General features: G+C 41.5%; 2 protein-coding genes across 6 annotated transcripts; both read right to left on the bottom strand.

The window, feature by feature from the left end:
• Positions 1–297: 297 nt before the first annotated feature.
• amer1 (APC membrane recruitment protein 1) lies at positions 298–5685 on the bottom strand. 3 transcript variants are annotated; one of them, XM_053617743.1, is made up of 2 exons: positions 5478–5685; positions 298–4122 (listed from the first exon to the last, which is right to left on the bottom strand). In XM_053617743.1, exon 2 carries the CDS (start codon positions 4002–4004, stop codon positions 1083–1085), a length of 2922 nt encoding a protein of 973 aa, XP_053473718.1. In that variant the 5' UTR covers positions 4005–4122; positions 5478–5685; the 3' UTR covers positions 298–1082. The 3 variants fall into 3 exon arrangements, with proteins under 3 accessions (XP_053473718.1, XP_053473720.1, XP_053473719.1); XM_053617745.1 differs by lacking the exon at positions 5478–5685 and adding an exon at positions 5167–5254; XM_053617744.1 differs by lacking the exon at positions 5478–5685 and adding an exon at positions 5087–5176.
• Positions 5686–6303: 618 nt separating this feature from the next.
• Positions 6304–17054, bottom strand: mtmr8 (myotubularin related protein 8). Of its 3 annotated transcripts, none has more exons than XM_053618490.1 (16): positions 16855–17054; positions 14931–15191; positions 13477–14221; positions 13252–13374; positions 12363–12525; positions 12128–12285; positions 11919–12047; positions 11234–11368; positions 10927–11059; positions 10587–10696; positions 10237–10362; positions 10054–10103; positions 9204–9404; positions 8652–8780; positions 8395–8521; positions 6304–8243 (listed from the first exon to the last, which is right to left on the bottom strand). In XM_053618490.1, the coding sequence occupies exons 3-16, from the start codon at positions 13588–13590 to the stop codon at positions 7968–7970; spliced, it is 1974 nt and encodes a 657-aa protein (XP_053474465.1). In that variant the 5' UTR covers positions 13591–14221; positions 14931–15191; positions 16855–17054; the 3' UTR covers positions 6304–7967. The 3 variants fall into 3 exon arrangements, with proteins under 3 accessions (XP_053474465.1, XP_053474464.1, XP_053474466.1); XM_053618489.1 differs by having other exon boundaries at positions 6304–8246; positions 16855–17052; XM_053618491.1 differs by lacking the exon at positions 13477–14221 and having other exon boundaries at positions 6304–8246; positions 16855–17043.
• Positions 17055–18120: the final 1066 nt, after the last annotated feature.

Here is an 18120-nt window from a genome sequence, read left to right as displayed (position 1 = left end):
GCATGTCTTGTGGTAAGTGCATGATGTTGGCTTCGGTGACATCTTTAACAGAAATGTACAAAACGCGTTTGATCACATATGAAATTACTTTCACCTGATAATCAACTAAGCACTACGTCACACGCGTGAATATGAGGAAATAAATGTAGCTAACTCATCAGTGTTTTATGAAGTAACTAGCTAGCATAGCTCGCAATCTCCCACACATTTTTTTTGATAAAAGCATTATGTAAAGCTGCCCAACACAGTTTCTGCCACTGAAGATGAAAAAAGTGTACTTACATTAACCATATACTCTTTCTTTTTTTTTTTTTTTCTTTTTTTGTGAAACAGAACTCCTCAACGAGCTACAGGTTTTTTTCTCGATCACTATTATGGAATATCATAAAACAAATTTGAAAGCTGTCCAAGTTACAACGAAGACCATAAATTGAACGTATAAAATTTCAACGGGGGTTTTTTTTTTGTTCCCAAGCATCAGCATGTTGACCAGAAGCTCCCCGCGAGTGTGAAAAATGCATTAACTACAAATGTTGAACGTAAGAAAAAAGCAAAGCGTAGCACGGAAAACATGAAAAGTTTATCAAAAGTCTTCAAGGGTAAATCCGAAAGGTTTTTGTTTAAAAAAAAAAAAAAAAAAAAAAAAAAAAGATTCAACAGCGGCAGAAACTTTAACATGCTCGTACAGTCTCGGCTCAAACGTGCAAGCACGTGGTAAAAATTTCTGCCAGATGGGTTTTAATTGTCTAGCGAATAAAAAAAAGACTTACAAACTACAAAACAAAGGCTGTACTACTGCACAAAGATAATCAGACACCTGCTACATAAATGCCAAACGACGTGGCAAATAAAAAGACATCACAGATGTCTGAGGGGGAAAAAACTACACCATCACTAAAATATCATAGCTTATAACTGTAAGAAGATAACAGTAACAGTAAATGTGTGCGAAAGATACAAATCATGACGGTCAGTAAACATCCAGCTGTGTCTTTGGTCATGAGACCTGTTTACTTTGTTTTTTTGTTTGTGGGTGTTTACATGTTGCGTTTGGGCGTTGCCATGGAGAAACCCACGTCCAGCTATGTCCTCCTATTCCTGGTCGTGATCTCTCTTGTAGCCTCTGATTGGTCAGATCGGTGATGAGGTATACCCTGGGTGATACCAACTGGTCGACTTTTCCACTGTCCCCCTGGAGGATTATTACAAGGGTACTGATCACCCGAAACATCTCCTTCAGCACCGATTTTCAGGATCCGTGCTGTGCTGCTATTAGGATAAGCAGCCTGTAGGGGGAGGTGCGAAGGTCTAACTGTTGGCTGACAGCTAGAACTAGAACAACACGACAGCGTTTCCATCCAAGAGGTACCACGTGAGGATCTTTGTTGCTGCTGAGACATGGGGGTATCCTTCTGGGAAGAGTCAAATTCACAGCCATGCCCCTGTCTCCAGTTCCTTCCTTGTGGAACAACGTCAAAAAGGTCTCCTGCGTCGGCGCTATTTTTCCTGCGGTGGAAGGAAGCGGCCATCTTATGGCCATGGGAAACGAGGGACGCATAAAGCTCGCTGGTCTGGAGCTCGAGACTATCCGTATCCAGAGAGCGGCTACGTCGGTTCAGAGCGAGCGGTGCGGGAACCGGAGGGCATGGACGGCCCAGGCTAAGGTGACGGGGAAGGCTTGCGATACCCCAAGCGTTGCCAAGCAACAAACTTTGCTCGTAGGCATCAAAGGTTCTCTGATCGCACTCGGCAAAAGCGTCCTGCTGCAAGTAGCAGCCGTCATCTTCGAACGCCTCAAACGGGGATGCCAACTCCTCCTCTTCCTCTACAAGCTCTGGCTGTTCACACTCACCCTCATTCTCCATGTCAACCACATCGAAAGTGACAATGGCAGGAAGAGCACTTAGGCTCGGTCCAAACGGTGAGCTAGATTCCGAACCGTCCAGACTCTCTGTGGAGTTGCAATAAAGTCTGGTGTTTTTGGTAAAATCAACCAACGCTTGCGAGAAACAGACCATTAGCTCCTCCTGTGATTGGCTGCAGCCTCTAATGGGCGGTAAAGAGCCATCGTTTGAAGCATCGCACCTTTCTTGCGTGGAATACAATACTGCATCTTCTACAACGCTCACTGCCTTTGAGACTTGTGTACTTAACTTCGAATCGGCAGTAGGTCCGTACAAGGTTCTGTGCTGCACCTGACCCCCGCTATGAGACAAAACCTCTTTTAAGGCTTGGGATCCTTGCAGTGGTCTGGATCCAGATTGATGGTCTGCTTCTTCTTCTGAGCTTTTGCTTTTGTACTTCCCCTCAAGAGGGTTTGCGTCACTGCGTGAATGTTCGCTACAATACATATGCTGATCTTTGGATGGGTTTCTCAGGTTCTGCAACTCGCAACACAGCAAGGCATGCTGGATCTTACTGAGACGCTCCTCCTCCGTCTCCATGGCACCAGAATCCAAGGCAGCAGATGTCAAGGCATAAAGAAGATCTCCTTTGCTTTTGTTTCCACCCAGCAACCCTCGATTGTCTTTAGAAGGTAGAGGCGGACTGAGCAATCTATCATCAGGCTCAAAAAGTTCGTAAAGGGCATCGCCGCTGTAGCTGTCCCGGGAAAGTCTTTCCTGTTGTGGACGTTCACGAGTGTCCTCATCAGCTCCAGGCGTTGTGGAATCATAGTAACCCTCATCACTGTTTGGCACCGATCCCTGTCGGTCACTCTGGGGAGTCAGAAGATCAGTAGGTGTAAGGACCGTTTCCGTGATTCCCAAAGGACTAGTGCTGGTGTTGCCACTAGTGCTGGTCGTGACATGGAAGGAACTGGTCGGCTGATCGGGAGTGGACGACGGGCTGACGGTCTGCTCCGACGGTAGGTAGCACACCTCGCTGCCCTCCGACTCCCACAGGCTGTGCAGGTACTCGTTGTCCACTTCATCCGGAGTTGCCATCTCCTCTCCACCACCCTGATAAGTAACAAGGCAGGAGCTGCGCTTGCCAGCACTACGACTTCCTCGCTCGCCTGATACCGAACTCTCCGCAACACTGACGTCATCCTGGTCGGCGATGATGTCACCGCAACCAGTCAACGAATCAAAGCTCTTCAGAGAGGACACATCTCCGAAGATCAAGTTGTCAGTCGAGGTGGACACTGTAGGGGGGTCTCCCTCAGGTAGGTCCGTGTGTAGTTCAGTGAGGCGCGCCATCTCGGAGTCCGCAGATAGCGGCTGCCGATACGTAACCAGGCTGCCCTTTTTCTTTCGTTGCCTCTCTTCATCTTGGCTTTCGTCACTTTTTTCTTCTTCCTCTTCCTCCCCAGCCTTCCCCTTGCTCCTTAATTTCTCAGGCACTAGTGTTTCATCCATTGTGCATGCATCACTATCGGCGGCAGGCGATTTTGTAAAATCCCTGCTGTTGGATTCCGTAGGCACATCCGGCTCTAACAAATCGACGTGACTCTTGCTGTCGTTACTGTCACCATGACAACCAAGGTTTGCCAACTTACCAGGCACCGTTTCACCCGAGGACATTTCAAGCATCGCATTTTTTTCCGCTTCAGCGTTGTTCTTGCTTTTCCGATGCTTCCTAATGCTGCTGAAGAGACCTCTGAGGCCTCTCTTCTGTCGCGGAAGGGACTGCGTCTTCGCAAAACTGTCCTGCGCTTTGTGCAGGTCGCTCGAGCCGTTCGGGTTGTGGAATTCAAACTCCGCCGAAGTCACATCACCGCCGCCTCTGATGCTGTCTTCCCAGCATGCTCTGCTGACACCATCGTATGTCTGACTCTTGGTTACGCCCATTTTAGACGACCACCTTCCTTGACTCTTGCCTCTTCCCACGAAAAAGCTTGGCAGCATACAGATGCTCTTTCGACCTCCGAAAAACTTGAAGGCCGTCTTTCTGAGCTTCCCCGCCGGCGGCGTCTGGGGCGACTGAGGATCAGGGGAGATGGTGTCTGACCGCTGGCCACCAGCAGCTGCACCAGGCAGCTCGATTCCCGTTGGAGTCTCCATGACGACTTAGAAACTTGTTACTACAGTTATACAACCATGACACAGACGCCTCTCCCGTGTGCGGGTGAAAAGGACGCTGACAAAAGGTCCATCAAACACATCTTCTGCCATGTCACATCTGAAAAACGGAAAGAAAAATTAAACGGGTGGAAATAGAAACACTTAAGACATGGGAACTAAATAAGAACTAAATAAACCACGAGTATCGTGAGCTAAAAGCCAAAGTAGCCTTTAACACCCACATTGTTACGTTAGACATCTGGCTCTAATGTCTGCTTTTGTTTCCATTAAAGATCTAGTATATATGGTACGGTGCACTGACTTCTGTTAATCCGGCAGTTTAGCCCCTCAGGTACTCTAAGGAACGTTTTATAAGGCTTTATAACGCACTGAAGTCCTGTCACTCTTGCTGTTGCGTTTTAAGGCTAAATGGATTTTCAAGGCATCAGCACATCGAATTTGACTTTACTCCATCAACGCTCCGCCGAGGTTCCTCAGGGGTCGGTATTAGGACCAAGCTTTTAACCTTTTACAACTGACGTTAACTACCGTTAATTAAAGTGTTGTGACATAGCCTGTATCATCAATTACAAAAATGTCTTCGTGATGTGACTTTTTTTTCTTACTTACAGCATCATTACCACGACACCACGTTACGTTCTCAAAAAAAAAAACCACCTCAGAAACGCGTGTATAGAATCGCATCCGATATTTTACAAAATTCTAATCTTATCGACGTATGCAATGAAACATGTCTTAAAAGGGATCGTAAACACTGACTGCTCTCACATTAAAACTATTTCACTTGTGAGTAATATCTACAGAACATCTATTTTTTATTCTTCAAAAGAATTAAAAAAAAACGCTTTTATTGGCTGATCCTATACAGACGACACATCAGGTCCATAACAACACTACATACACACACACACACACACATACACACATATACACACACACACACACACACACACACACACACAGCATAAAATGGACGCAAAATGAACGCTTTGATGACGTATTCAATAAATACACACTTAAATAAATACATGAACATTATTTGTAACCACAATTCACCTAACCTTATTTTACATCAGGTGAAAGCCCACCCGTATTCCTACACACTTCAGCCTCCCGTCGCTACCTATTGGTTATCACTAACCCGCCTCCTTTTCTGCGATTGGCTCACTTCATTGTCCAAGATGCGGGCAGGGTCATAAGCGTCCAATCACAGCGGGCGATGTCGGGACTTGCCGGGATGTGGGTGAAGAAACAACAAAGCATTCGCTAAGGGCTCGTTCGGTTAGCTACCAAGCTAAAGCTTCATTTACCCAGACCCCATACTGACTTTGACTAATTTTTAATCGTTCTTTGTTTCGCTATGCGCTTAAAACCAAAATGGATATCAAACCCACAAAAATATCATCTATAGAAATAGAATAAAGGCAACAACAAAAAAAAACCCAGACTCACCATTTTATTTTTTTTCATCGCTGTTTTAGCAGAGGCGGTTAGCAACAGCCTGTGCGAGAGAAAATAGCTTTAGCGTCTGAACCGTCTGGTGGCGCGTCACTTCCGGAAAGAAGTGCAATGCACAACGGGAAATGTAGTCCTCATATTAGATAAGACTACAGAAATCAGACAGAGGTCTGTATTACGTATTAAAAGAGACGAAACAGTCGTTTTTAAACGAATTTGGAACAAATTTTTCAAAATCTGAAATAACTGCCTTCCCGAACAAATTGTAGTTTATTTTTGGATGATTTATATCTATCTATCATATTATTTTTAGATTTTAAATATTATATTATATAAATATTCACATCAACATCAAGCTGTAGTATCAAGTTAAAATGTTTATTAAAATAATTTTTAATATTTAAAAGCATTTCTAACATTTCACGCTGATGAAAGTTAAAAAAAATATTTATATATATTATTATTTTATTTCATAGCTTTTCATTCACACACAAAAAATATGGGCTATTCGTATAAAAACATGACAAAATTCACAATAATATGTTTCAAAATAGCAATTTATTCAAAGTTTATATCGATACTAATGCACATATAAAAAAAAATACAATATATAAATCCCTTATTTCACAGGACATTTACTGTAATATAAAGACAAGTGGCAGAATCATGCAGTAATGAAATGGATTTTTTTTTTTTTAAATAGAAAATGATAAAAAAAAGATTTAAAAAAGTGCAAGAAATAATAAATGTACAAAAATATATATTTCGTATCAGTGTGCTGCTTTTACGAACATCAATTGAATGCCAAAAAATATAGAACTTTTTTTTTTTTTTTACACTTTTTAAAATTTTTATTAATTGAACAGTTAAAATATAAATATTGTCCCTTTTTAATTTTGTAATGAAGCTACCAGGCTAATGTAGCTAAGAGTGCTGGAAGCTTACAGCCTCCAATTCAGCATGGTGCAAGAAGTGCTAGCTGACAGACTAAATTTGGGATAAAAGTATTCATAAAGAATCAAGCGTCGCCTTAGGAAAGGTTTATGCAGTGCTTATGAACGTGTTAAGAAGTCTCAATGCAGGTACAAGTGTTACAGATGTTATACCCGTGTCTGGATGACGGGCCGTAACGGCACGCCATCTGAATCAGCAGACTGAAATAGCCACGTTGATGTACTTCGACGCAAAATACAAACGTTACTTTCCGTAAATGTTCTGTTTAAAAAACGTAAACGTATAAAACCCTTTGCAGTGACGGAACTTCTGCAGCGCATTTTCCTCCCGTCTTTGATCATCGCGTTTTAGTTCTCCTTATGTAATTATTGCTTTTGTAGCATTTGTTAATTTTTTTTTTTATTATCTCGCAGTAATATTTTGCGACAATATTGTAGCTACACGTTTACACGCCACACGCTTTATTAACACTAAACATCAAAACGTTTACGAACCGTAAATTTAAAAAAAATAATAATAATAATTAAATAAACGAGCATCCTGTTTGATCAGCGTAACAGAAAAATACAAACGCTTTTGTTTCAAATGTTTTCAATTTGAACTTTTTTTTGTTCGATTGTAAAAATAACATTCGCTGACAAATATTCGACAAACGGCAAGATAGCGAAAAAGTGCAAAGGGTTCAAAACTAGGGACACTACCGAACTTTAAAAAAAAACTATTATTTACAATCAGACATTCCAGAGAGGCAGGAAGGTGTGATGCGTGTTTACAGCGTGGCGCTGAGAAGCTGCTCTCGGTGATCAGTTTGGCGTTTTCAGGGTGTGGCTTAAACTGTGTATTGTTAGGTGTCATGTAAAGGAATGTTGGAGGCGTGGCTAAAACACCACTCCATTATAATGCCACTGTAACGTGTGTACCTAATACAATTTGTGGGATGGCGTGGACAAAGTCTCAAACTCTCATCCTATTATAATGTTTATAATGTTTACAAGGGGTGAGCAGAAAAAAAAAGACATTCTAATATAATGTTTGATAAATCTGCCATGTTTGGGAGGGTGGCGAAAAAGTTTACATCACATTACATTGAAGTGGGCGTGGCTAAGAAATACTATTGTCTTATAAAACTTGTTCACACCCGTTCACATCACGATGTGTTTTATGACTAAAAATACATTCCATTAAATGTTTGACATGTATGGATGTTTGGGGGCGTGGATAAAATGTCATTTTTTATATAATTAACTATGTTTAATATATTTTATAATGTTTTGCTTTTTGTGTTTTAGCTGAAATACTATTCTTAATTAATTTTTGTTTCATTAGATTGATTAAAATAAAAAAGTGGGGCTAAAAGATCATTTAGTGGTTTATGGGACGTGGCTAAAGTATCACTCTATTGTAATGTCACTGTAATAATGGTGTTCATGGTGTGTGTGTGTGTGTGTGTGTGTGTGTGTGTTGAGTCCTGAGTGCATCTCTGTTGTTTCCCTTTGGATTTCAGCTCTGTCCCAAATGTCAGTTTTGTTACTATGGAGATTCGACAGGCTCCGTTTTCCCTACCTCCTCTTCGGAGATCTGGGTTGCCATAGAAACAGGTTTGTCCTTCGCCATCACCTTCGGTTGGCTTTCGTTTTTTTCCTGATCCGACTCCGCCTCTCCTCCGGCGCCGTCGCTCAGAGACACACAGTCTCCGTTCGTCTGGTCGAAGGAGGAGGTGGGCGTGGCCTCGGCGTCGCCGTTCCGGTCAGGAAGCGTGCCGATCGGTCCGTCGGAAGCTGAGAGGACTCCATCAGCGATAGCCAACTGCTATCGGAGAGAGTGAAAATGATGATTGTTACCAAATGTATTTATACCGAGGAGTGCAAAAATTAATTAATTAATTAATTTTTTTACAAATCGGGAAAAATACGTAGAAACATTTATTATTTTTTTCAAATATCACAGCGTCACTTACTCTCTGCAGTTCCGTCATCGTCCTCTCCTCAAAGGTCTGTCTGGCAGTCAGAGACAGCAGTGTGTCCAGGATGGACTGTCTCGGGTGTATCCCTTTATCGTAACAGTTATACATCCCACACCAAAACCTGACACACACACACACACACACACACACAAATACAAACTCTCTATATATCTATGCAAAATATCTATACTACTGTACTTACATTTGAAAGTTTGATATGTGTGTGTGAGCATGAGTGTGTGTGTGCATACTTGAAATGCAGTGGCAGTGTGTTGGGTCTCAGTAAGCCATTGTGGGTAGTGCGTTTGTACAGCGGGTTTCTGAACTCGTCTTGATGCTCCAGAAGATACGGCCACAGGGAGAAGGTCCTCTCTCTCAGCCTACACACACACACACACACACACACACACACACACACACACACACATTATCAAGCTAAGAAAACTAACTCCAACTAGCTAGCAGAAAAATAGTATACTGTAGAGAACAAAAACAATCACTTCTGGTCGCTTCTGGTGTGTGTATTTTTTTATTTTATTTATTTTTGTGTGTGTGTGTGTGTGCAATTTTCTGTGTAATTTTTTATATAAAGAAAAAAAGTTAGCTGGACAGATCTTGCAGAATGTCATTTAGTCGGCTAGTTATGTTAGCTGATTAACAGTTTGCTAGTTAGATAGTCATGTTCCTCAGTTATATATCCAGCTAAGTCTGCCAGTTGCCTAGCTAGCTATGTTTATCAGTTACATCACTAGAGAGTGGGTGTGTGTGTGTGTTTGTGTGTGTGTGTGTGTGTGTGTGTGTACCTTAGCTCCTCTCTCTCTCGCTGGTTGTTGCAGATGAAGTTACCGTAGTGACAGGAGTAAACGTGTTCGTGGATGGTGAGCAGGAAGCGTTCGTTAAACTGAAATGCGCAGGGGAACTGCTCCATCAGCTGCCACACACACTCAACAAACTGCGTGAACACGGGGGAAACCTCCTTAGGGTCACCTTCCACATGTCCACACCTAACACACACACACACACACACACACACACACACACACACACACACACACGTCATGTAATATTATTACGGGGACATTTAGTCCTCACAAAGCTTTCAACATAAGAACACTGTTGCTAATCAACCATCAAAGTATTGACAATGCGTAAGCTAGCGAATGACTAGGGTTAACGATTTAGCCGACAGTCCACCTAGTATGAAAACACAGTGAGCATGAAAACGAGGCAGCTAGCTCGCGTTGTTTAACAGTTTGTTAGCTAGATACAGTAAGTTTGTCAGTGAGATCGCTAGCTTTGTCAACAAGCTACTAAAATGTACTGTACTTAAACCGCAACATCTAAATTCCCCTTAGATATTAACTAGCTAGTTAGCTACTAAATATTATCGCATCAGTTTTGCAACAAAAATATGCCTACTTGGAATTCTTGTCCTGGCAAACGTTAGAGACGATACATCATAGCAAGTAAAAATGTGCTGAAAACATGCAGTGTGATTACAAATTCACCGTGTGTACGTGATTTCACCTCTAGCTCCAGATTAGAACAACAATAATAATAATAATAATAATAATAATAATAATAATAATAATAATAATGTTCGGTTAAACTTTAATTGAAATGTATAACGTTAAACTTTGTTACTTTTATTACCTATGATTGAATTTGTGTCCGAAAGCAATCCACTCTTTCTCTATCAGTACCTGAAAAATCAGGAACACTTAGGGTTAGCATAATAAATAATACTGTAATAAAATGTACTGATATACATGCACAATGGATTATATAATCAGATTAATACAATCGCTCTGTGTGTGTGTGTGTGTGTGTGCTCACCATGAGTCCTTTGATGGTTCTGTAATAGGGGTCGAGCAGGATGCAGGCAAGAGAACACACCTGAGCCGTGCGATCCCATCCATCAGAACAGTGCACTAACACACTCGCTCCGTCATCACCTACTGCCTACACACACACGCACGCACGCACGCACGCACACACATACACAATGTATTCTTTTTATGGGGACACTCAGTCAGCAGTAAATCAACACACACACACACACACTTAACTATTTGGTTATGATTTAATAATTAAAAGAACAAATATGTTTAGTAAATAATAATAATAATAATAATAATAATAATAATAATAATATTGAACATAGTTGGTTTAAGTGAAGAATGTACTTTAGCGAGGAAGACTCCTGCGTCCATGATGGCTTTGATGTGTCTCAGCCAGCCGGAGTTTTCCAGTCCGGTCAGGTAGTCACTCATAGATGTGGTTTTCTGAGCACACACTGATGGAGTAAAAAAAACATTTAATAAAATAAAATATAAATATATACATCACAAACAGGAACTGTAAAGAGATTCAACAGATGCGATGCTCGACGCTTTGGACATTGTGGGGACATTCAGCTGGTCCCCATAAAGCAGGTCCATTTTAAACAATATTCTGTGTGTGTGTGTGTGTGTGTGTGTGTGTGTGTGTGTGTGTGTGTGTGTGTGCGCGCGCGCGCTCGCTCACACTCCAGTAGTTTCTGTAAACTGCTTCTCATGACATGGATGTTCTCAATGCCCTGGAAGTGGAACCTGATGTTGGCGTAGTTATCCTCGTTTTCGTACCCCTTACCCGCCGCTCGGTTAGCCATAGCATTTAGCTACAACACACACACACACACACACACACGGTTAACCTACAAATACAGCTAGCATGACAGATACCTGAAAAAACATAGATGGCTATAAAACCATCTAACACACACAGATCACATTACACAGTTTTAAATTGTAAAGTTACTTATGGTTAAAGGTTAAAGGTTAAAAGGTGGTACCTTTGGCCGTGTGTCCACGACGTAAATGAAAGGACAGTTGGGATTGGCCTCGCTGATGGCCTGCAGCATCTGTTCATCCTCGATACAGCGAGAACTTAAACCAGAGAGAGGCTGACTACACCGACAGATCGCTGCCTAGCAACAAAACAATGTAAAGAACAGCAAATCACAACTGCTGTCAGACTTTATAGCAATTAATTGGGGTAAATCAGGTTTCGTGACAAACAGTCAAAAAAGAGAGTTCTATACGCCCACCCGTCTCCATATACGCCCAGCTGTCCCTCTACACCCCCGCCCGTCCCTCTATACGCCCAGCTGTCCCTCTACACCCCCGCCCGTCCCTCTATACGCCCAGCTGTCCCCCTACACCCCCGCCCGTCCCTCTATACGCCCAGCTGTCCCTCTACACCCCCGCCCGTCCCTCTATACGCCCAGCTGTCCCTTTACACCCCCGCCCGTCCCTCTATACCCCCAGCTGTCCCCATATACACCCGCCTGTCTGTCGCCCTATACGTCCGCCTGTCCATTTGTATACCTGTCCGTCTCTCTATACACTCGTCTGTCCCTCTAAACTCCCTGTCTTTCTATCCGTTTGTCTTTCAAGTGATAAACAAAAAACAGCAGTAGGGCAGAAACTGACTAAACCTACATCAGGGTGTGTGTGGGTGAGTATGTGTGTGTTTACCTTGGTATCTTTGTGATAATACGACAGTGCAGGCAGCCGGCCCCGACTCCTAAACTTGGCGCTGCCTGTTACCGTAGCAACACTGGCGCATTTAGGAATGCCGAGCACCGACGGATACGTAGAACAGAGCTGAGAGAAACATGAAAGACCGCACAGTCAGTGTTTACAGGAAGAGTGAGACTGCTGACTCAGACAGGAAGTGCTAATACCTCATAGTTGCTGTTGAGGTCACTGACTTCCCAGAATTCATTGGGCAGGCCCATCCTGCTGAAGTCAGCGGTCATGCTGATGAGGTCCCAGCCCCGTCTCCGCTCGTCTCCGCTCTGCTCGGGGTTGTAGAGGAAGGCGTAGAGCTCCTCCTCCTTCACTGTGCCATCACAGAGACATCATCATCACCATTACGGTGTGGGTGTTGTAAATTGTAAAGTGTGTGTGTGTGTGTACCTGGTTGAGACAGACGCAGGAGGGACTGAAGGACGTCCTGGGCTTCCTTCTCTCGGGGCAGCAACAGGTGGAGACGCTGGAACGTTTTACAGTGGATGAGCAGCGGACACCCTGACACCGTGGTCGGAAGTTTCTCTATGGACGAGATGTGATGGTGCAAGACCTACACACACACACACAAACACACACACTTTACAATGGCTGTATCTCCAACCATAGTGTTCAATACAAGAGTTATGTTTAGCGTGATTCCTTGAGTCATGTTCAGCCAATCACAACGTGCGTCATGACATGATCGCTAAAATGTTTTATCGAACATTAGCTCACACGCTAGCAAACTTGTCTCTGAAAAAATTGTGCACTTAACATTAGCTAGTTTGCTAGAAAACATTTTGACTACACAATAAAATCGCGTAACTGTAGCTAGACTGGTATTAAAATGATCTCCTGTTTATTTCAATTACGCAATAACTAATTGTTACGAATACAAATAATTAAGTAAATAGAAATCCAGCTACTATTTTTCCTAGCTAACAAACTTGTACCTGACAATTTTTTTTTTTATAAAATTAGCTACTTGCCTAGCTTAGTTAACGTAGCTAAACTATTCCAATAAAACCAGGAGCCTAGAAAGCTAGCTAACATTAGGCATGTTGTTTTAATTTGACCATTTAAACCGATTTTTTTTATTAGTTATGTGATACTGACATGTCATAATGCGATACTTGAAACACATCAGCGCTACGTTGCCGATAACGTAGCTACGTTTCCGCTCCTTTCATTTTCTAACACACTCGTCTTAACGTTACGTGTAGTCTTACTGCATTCTGTGTATTTCATTAAATCGAAACCGATTAAATAAAAATAATAATAAATCTAAATTCATTACCCATAATTCACTGCGCGCATTGTTGGATTGCTCCACGTAAATGAGGTGAGTTGCTGTGAGGTACAAGGTTCCGATGGCCGGCTTCTTGGCGGCGTATCTGTCCAAGAGCTTCACGTATTCAACCTGCAAACAAACAAACAAACAAACAAACAAACAAATGAATGAGAAATAACGTTATACCGAGCGTAATTACAGCCGCTTAAAGTCTGATTTTTAATAATTTACCAACACGCCTGAGAGAAACGTTGACGTTCCGGATGTTTCTGTGTCATTTTTATCGCCGCTGCGTCTTTGCATTGAAGAGAAACGACTGCTAGCTAAATCACAAGCTTCAGCCATTTAGCTAGCTTATTAACCTTTGATGTTCCCAGTTACCTAGCAACAGTGTTCCCACACCAATCCGGATTAAGGCTTACACACAACTCCTTGTTGTGTTTCACTCATCATCGTACTCTTTCTGTGTGTGTGTTTTTTATTATTATTTTTATAATGTTGCATATGTTCATAATTATTGGCACCCAGCACAAAAATAAGCATTAATAAATATATAAAAATGATCGCACATGAAAATTTCTCAAAAAATATGGGATATTTTTTGTCTTTGAGGAACACTGTTCACTTTTCTTTATAAAAGCACCGTGGTTTCAAAATTATTGGCACCCCAGGATATATTAACGTTTAACAAAGCCCTGTGCTTGAGAGTCTCAGATAGAGGGCTGTCAATCAAACATACTCGTTAGAATATTGGGCCACGCCCATCTGTCTGATCGCTGAATTCAGTGTATTGTAACATTTATATCTTTTTTTACACATATGATTGGTCTTTTTAATCATTCACTCCGTAATTCTTGGGAATCCTGCGGTCATCCTGAACGTGTGTGTTTGTGTGTGTGTGTGTTTGTGTGTGTTTGATACAGTGCACAGTGAGCAGGAAATCCTGGATCTTCTTTTAGCACCTACAAGCTTAGACCTCTCATACACACACACATACACACACACACACACACACACACACACACACACACACACACAGCTTTAGACTTTGAGACTGAGTGGTTTTACACACATGGGCAGTTTTGGAGCTTGTTACAGTCCCATGATCACTCATTAAAGCATGGTAATGTTTTACAGTGCAACAAAAAACAGCGCTTTACTCATCACACACACACACACACACACACACACACACACACACACAAACAAACAAACACACACACACACACATACAAACAAACAAACAAACAAACACACACACGCCTATAATACATATTTACGTGACACCCACACATCAAAGTCTATTTGCATGCTTATTATAATTACTGATTATGATTATGGGTTTATGCATAAATATGCAAATGTGGACACACTTCATTTGCATATTTCACACAGCTTCCTGTTGGACATAAAGTGTTCTAGTTAGGGTGCAGAAGTCATGATTTTGTACCCTGTTAAGGGCACTTTATATAGTTATACATTTTGGGTTGCGCCTTTCCCCGTCTGCTCTGCTTAATATGAATGCCCTGAAGTTTCACTTCTATAAAAGTTATCACACCCTGCAGAAATACCTTCATGACAGACACAGACAGACACACACACACACGCGCGCACGCCCGCACGCACTTTCAGCCAAGATCATCATTATCTATATTATCTATATTTTATTTCATTTTAAATCTCACCTTCGGAGTCAGAATGTGCTCCATGACCCGAGCCGCTGTTAGATCTTACACTTTTCTGTTCTTTGTGTTCAGACTCGCTGTTTTTCACTCTTCATTGTTTCCAGGAAATCGGAGTGAGTGAGTGGAGTCGAGGCGCTTTGACAGGCTCCAGAGCTGCAGCGCCGGTCAGCTGATCTGCCCCAAATCTCGCGAGAACCGGCGAGATTTATTTACTTTGTAGTCAAAATGGCGCCGGGCGTAGTTCTTCTTTCTTTCTTTTTCCTTAGAGAAATTATGCCAAATTAAATCATTATATACTAGTTATCGTGTTGTTTTGAACAAAATGATTTAAATCGTGTAGTCTTTGTAAAATGTTAAAATATCGATAGAAAACCAAGCAATGCTACAGGCTCTCGCACCAGACGCTAACGCCTGACAAACCTGGTGTTTATAGGATTTGTAGTTTTTAGATAGTCTTTAACACATCCAACAAATCTTATATACAAAATCATATTACATCAAAATTATGACCCGGAAGTCAATGACGAAAAACAATACCTATTAATTATCAAATGTGGAAAATTTTACACTCGTATAGAGTGACCGTATTATAACATAAACATACTGACGAAAAATCTGCCAGTTGTGTAAAAATGACATTTATTGTTCATATTTCTATATAAAATAAAAAGGAAATAACAAGAAAGACATAACAATTAGCTAGACAAAAAGGGGAGAAGGATAAAACCCAGTATTTTACCATATCTAAAGAATGAAAAGTAATATTTATATCCTAACTGTAACTTATATATATATATATGCAATGATAGAGCAGCTTAGAAATGAAAATATATTAACCGTGTCGAAATGACTAAGGAATAAGCTCGAATAACTCAACTAAAAAACTAAAAGAGTTATTAGAACCATGTATATTACCATGAGAACTATAAGAAAAGGAGTGTGTGTGTGCGTGTAGAAGCTATAAGCTAATAAACTATGTGCTTTTATAATTTCTACTTCTTCCTTTTCTTTTTCTTTTTTAATAGAAGCCCAAATTGTGCAGGATGCCTGTAGCTCTTGTGCAAGGAACTAAAGAAACTTCCATTAATAACTCTATATGTGTATTTTTACCTCAACGAAAGAGTGTGTGTGTGTGTGTGTGTGTGTGTGTGTGTGTGGACAACTAGACAAACAGGACTGTTCCTTTATGCGTGTGTCTCTATTTATTCTTTTATTCAGCGTTAACAGTTTTAACTGTGTGTGTGTGTGTGTGTGTGTGTGTGTGTGTGTGTTTGCGGCTCCAGCTCTAACATGCTCCATTATCAGTCAGCACGGCCCGAGGATCAGGAGGTCGTTACTATAACAAAGGCCGGAGCGATGGGGGTCCTCCCAGGCAATTAGGCAAATCTGATGGGGCCACCCACAGGAGTGTGTGTGTGTGTGTGTGTGTGTGTGCGTGTGTGTGTATGCCTGCGGGGAGAGGTTATAGAGGAGTCCAGACATGTTTAGGAAACACTACAGTCAGCTCCCTACCAGAAGAAGCGCCAGAAAATTGCTGGTTTAGAACTGAGAACTAACTCAGGGGCGGCTTTTTATCACCATGGTGACAAACACCATTAACGAATAAAACATACAGCTGAAAAGAATAATTGTAAAAAAAACAACAACAAAAACGGATAGGCAAAAGCGTCGTACCTTGCCATGAGGGCTAACGCTTGTGAGCAGTCTTGGCTAATGATTAGCTAATGTAGCGACTTAGCTAATGTTGCTAAATTAGGATCGTTTTCTTACACATTAAGAAACAACTTGCTAACGCTAACAGAACTTCCTCTGAATAAATAACTAAAACACGATTCAACACGGTCAAATATGTCCTCAGAACCAGAAAAGTATCAACCAGAGCTTAAGGCGGGAATGCGATTATGTGACATCATGACTACTGTACCTTGTGACGTTATACGGCAACGATTAGCAGAAAACACTGGAACAAACTTGTTAACGAATCTGAAGGAATCGTTTAACTGAATCAACTCAAATGACTCGAGTCACTGAGTCATACCTCCACAATATGCTCAATGCTCAACAGCGTCAGGTTGAGAGAACACTGTTGCTAGGAAACTAGGAAATATGAATGCCTTAGCTAGCTAGTGGCTAAGGATAATGATTTATTACAGACAATGTAAAGACACAGGAGCAGTGAAAGCGATACAGAAACATTCTGAAGGTCAATGTTTACCTCAGAAGTGTTGGTAAATTTGTAAGAAAAGACGCTGTTTGGCTAAAATTGCACTGCAGTTACACTTAGCGTTAAATGCTAACAAAACTTCTGTGGGTGCCGCCATTTTGAGGAAACTATAACACTGGATCACAAAATGTTGTGGAAGACTTCAAATGGATCAAATTGTGTTTATAACTAAAAATTAATACACTGTTTGCCTTCTGGCCCTCCCTCCACACACACACACACACACACACACACACACACACACACACACTGTTAAACTTCATCTTTTAGCAGACATTCAAACAAATGGTGATTCAGAAAGCAAATACCTTCACCTCATGAGTTTAAGCTAGCTAAATCCTTCACACACACACACACACACACACACACACACACACACAAACACAGTGCATTGTCGCTCCAGGCCACATTGTCTCTCAGAGATGTCTCTCTAATCCTTTAGCTGCTAGTTAAAGTCAATCATTGGAGAATGTTGTTGAATTAGCATGCTAATCACAGCAGCAACTCTTTGTTTACCTCATGCTAATGTGCTAGCTCTCAGACAATAGCAGTTAAGGATCTATTGTGTTAAAGCTAATCTGTGCTAATAACGCAGTGATGCGGTCAGAGCCGAGTGTCCAGCTGGAGAGACTTAATGAAATCAGGCTTGGTTAGTCTGGATTTAAACAAAAACAAAAACAAAAATGCCAAACGAGTTTTACTGGAGCGGGGAAGCTAATCAGCTAATCAGCTAATGTACAGATATAATAGCATATAGAAACTCAGGAGCTAAGCTAGCACGACTATCACCAACATATCATCCTGACTTAGCAGTTAATAAACTGTTAATAAAAATAAAAAGTATTGGAAAGTTTTTAGTGTACCATTAAGCTTTAGCATACAGGGAAGTTGATGTAACATTTATGGAAGGTGTGTGTGTGTGTGTGTGTGTGTGTGTGTGTGTGTGTGTGTGTGTGTGTGTTTGAC

The sequence above is a fragment of the Ictalurus furcatus genome, chromosome 28, assembly GCF_023375685.1.
Source record: "Ictalurus furcatus strain D&B chromosome 28, Billie_1.0, whole genome shotgun sequence".
Taxonomy (NCBI): Eukaryota; Metazoa; Chordata; class Actinopteri; order Siluriformes; family Ictaluridae; genus Ictalurus; species Ictalurus furcatus.
This window is presented reverse-complemented; position numbering and strand designations above follow the sequence as displayed.

Coding starts and splice junctions, on each gene's coding strand:
- mtmr8 (XM_053618489.1), bottom strand. CDS start 13,590: ATGGCTGAAGCTTGTGATTTAGCTAGCAGTCGTTTCTCTTCAATGCAA. Junction 13,375..13,476: donor CGTTTCTCTCAGGCGTGTTG/GTAAATTATTAA, acceptor GTTTGTTTGCAG/GTTGAATACGTGAAGCTCTT. Junction 8,522..8,651: donor ACACTGCCACTGCATTTCAA/GTATGCACACAC, acceptor TGTGTGTGTCAG/GTTTTGGTGTGGGATGTATA.
- amer1 (XM_053617743.1), bottom strand. CDS start 4,004: ATGGAGACTCCAACGGGAATCGAGCTGCCTGGTGCAGCTGCTGGTGGC.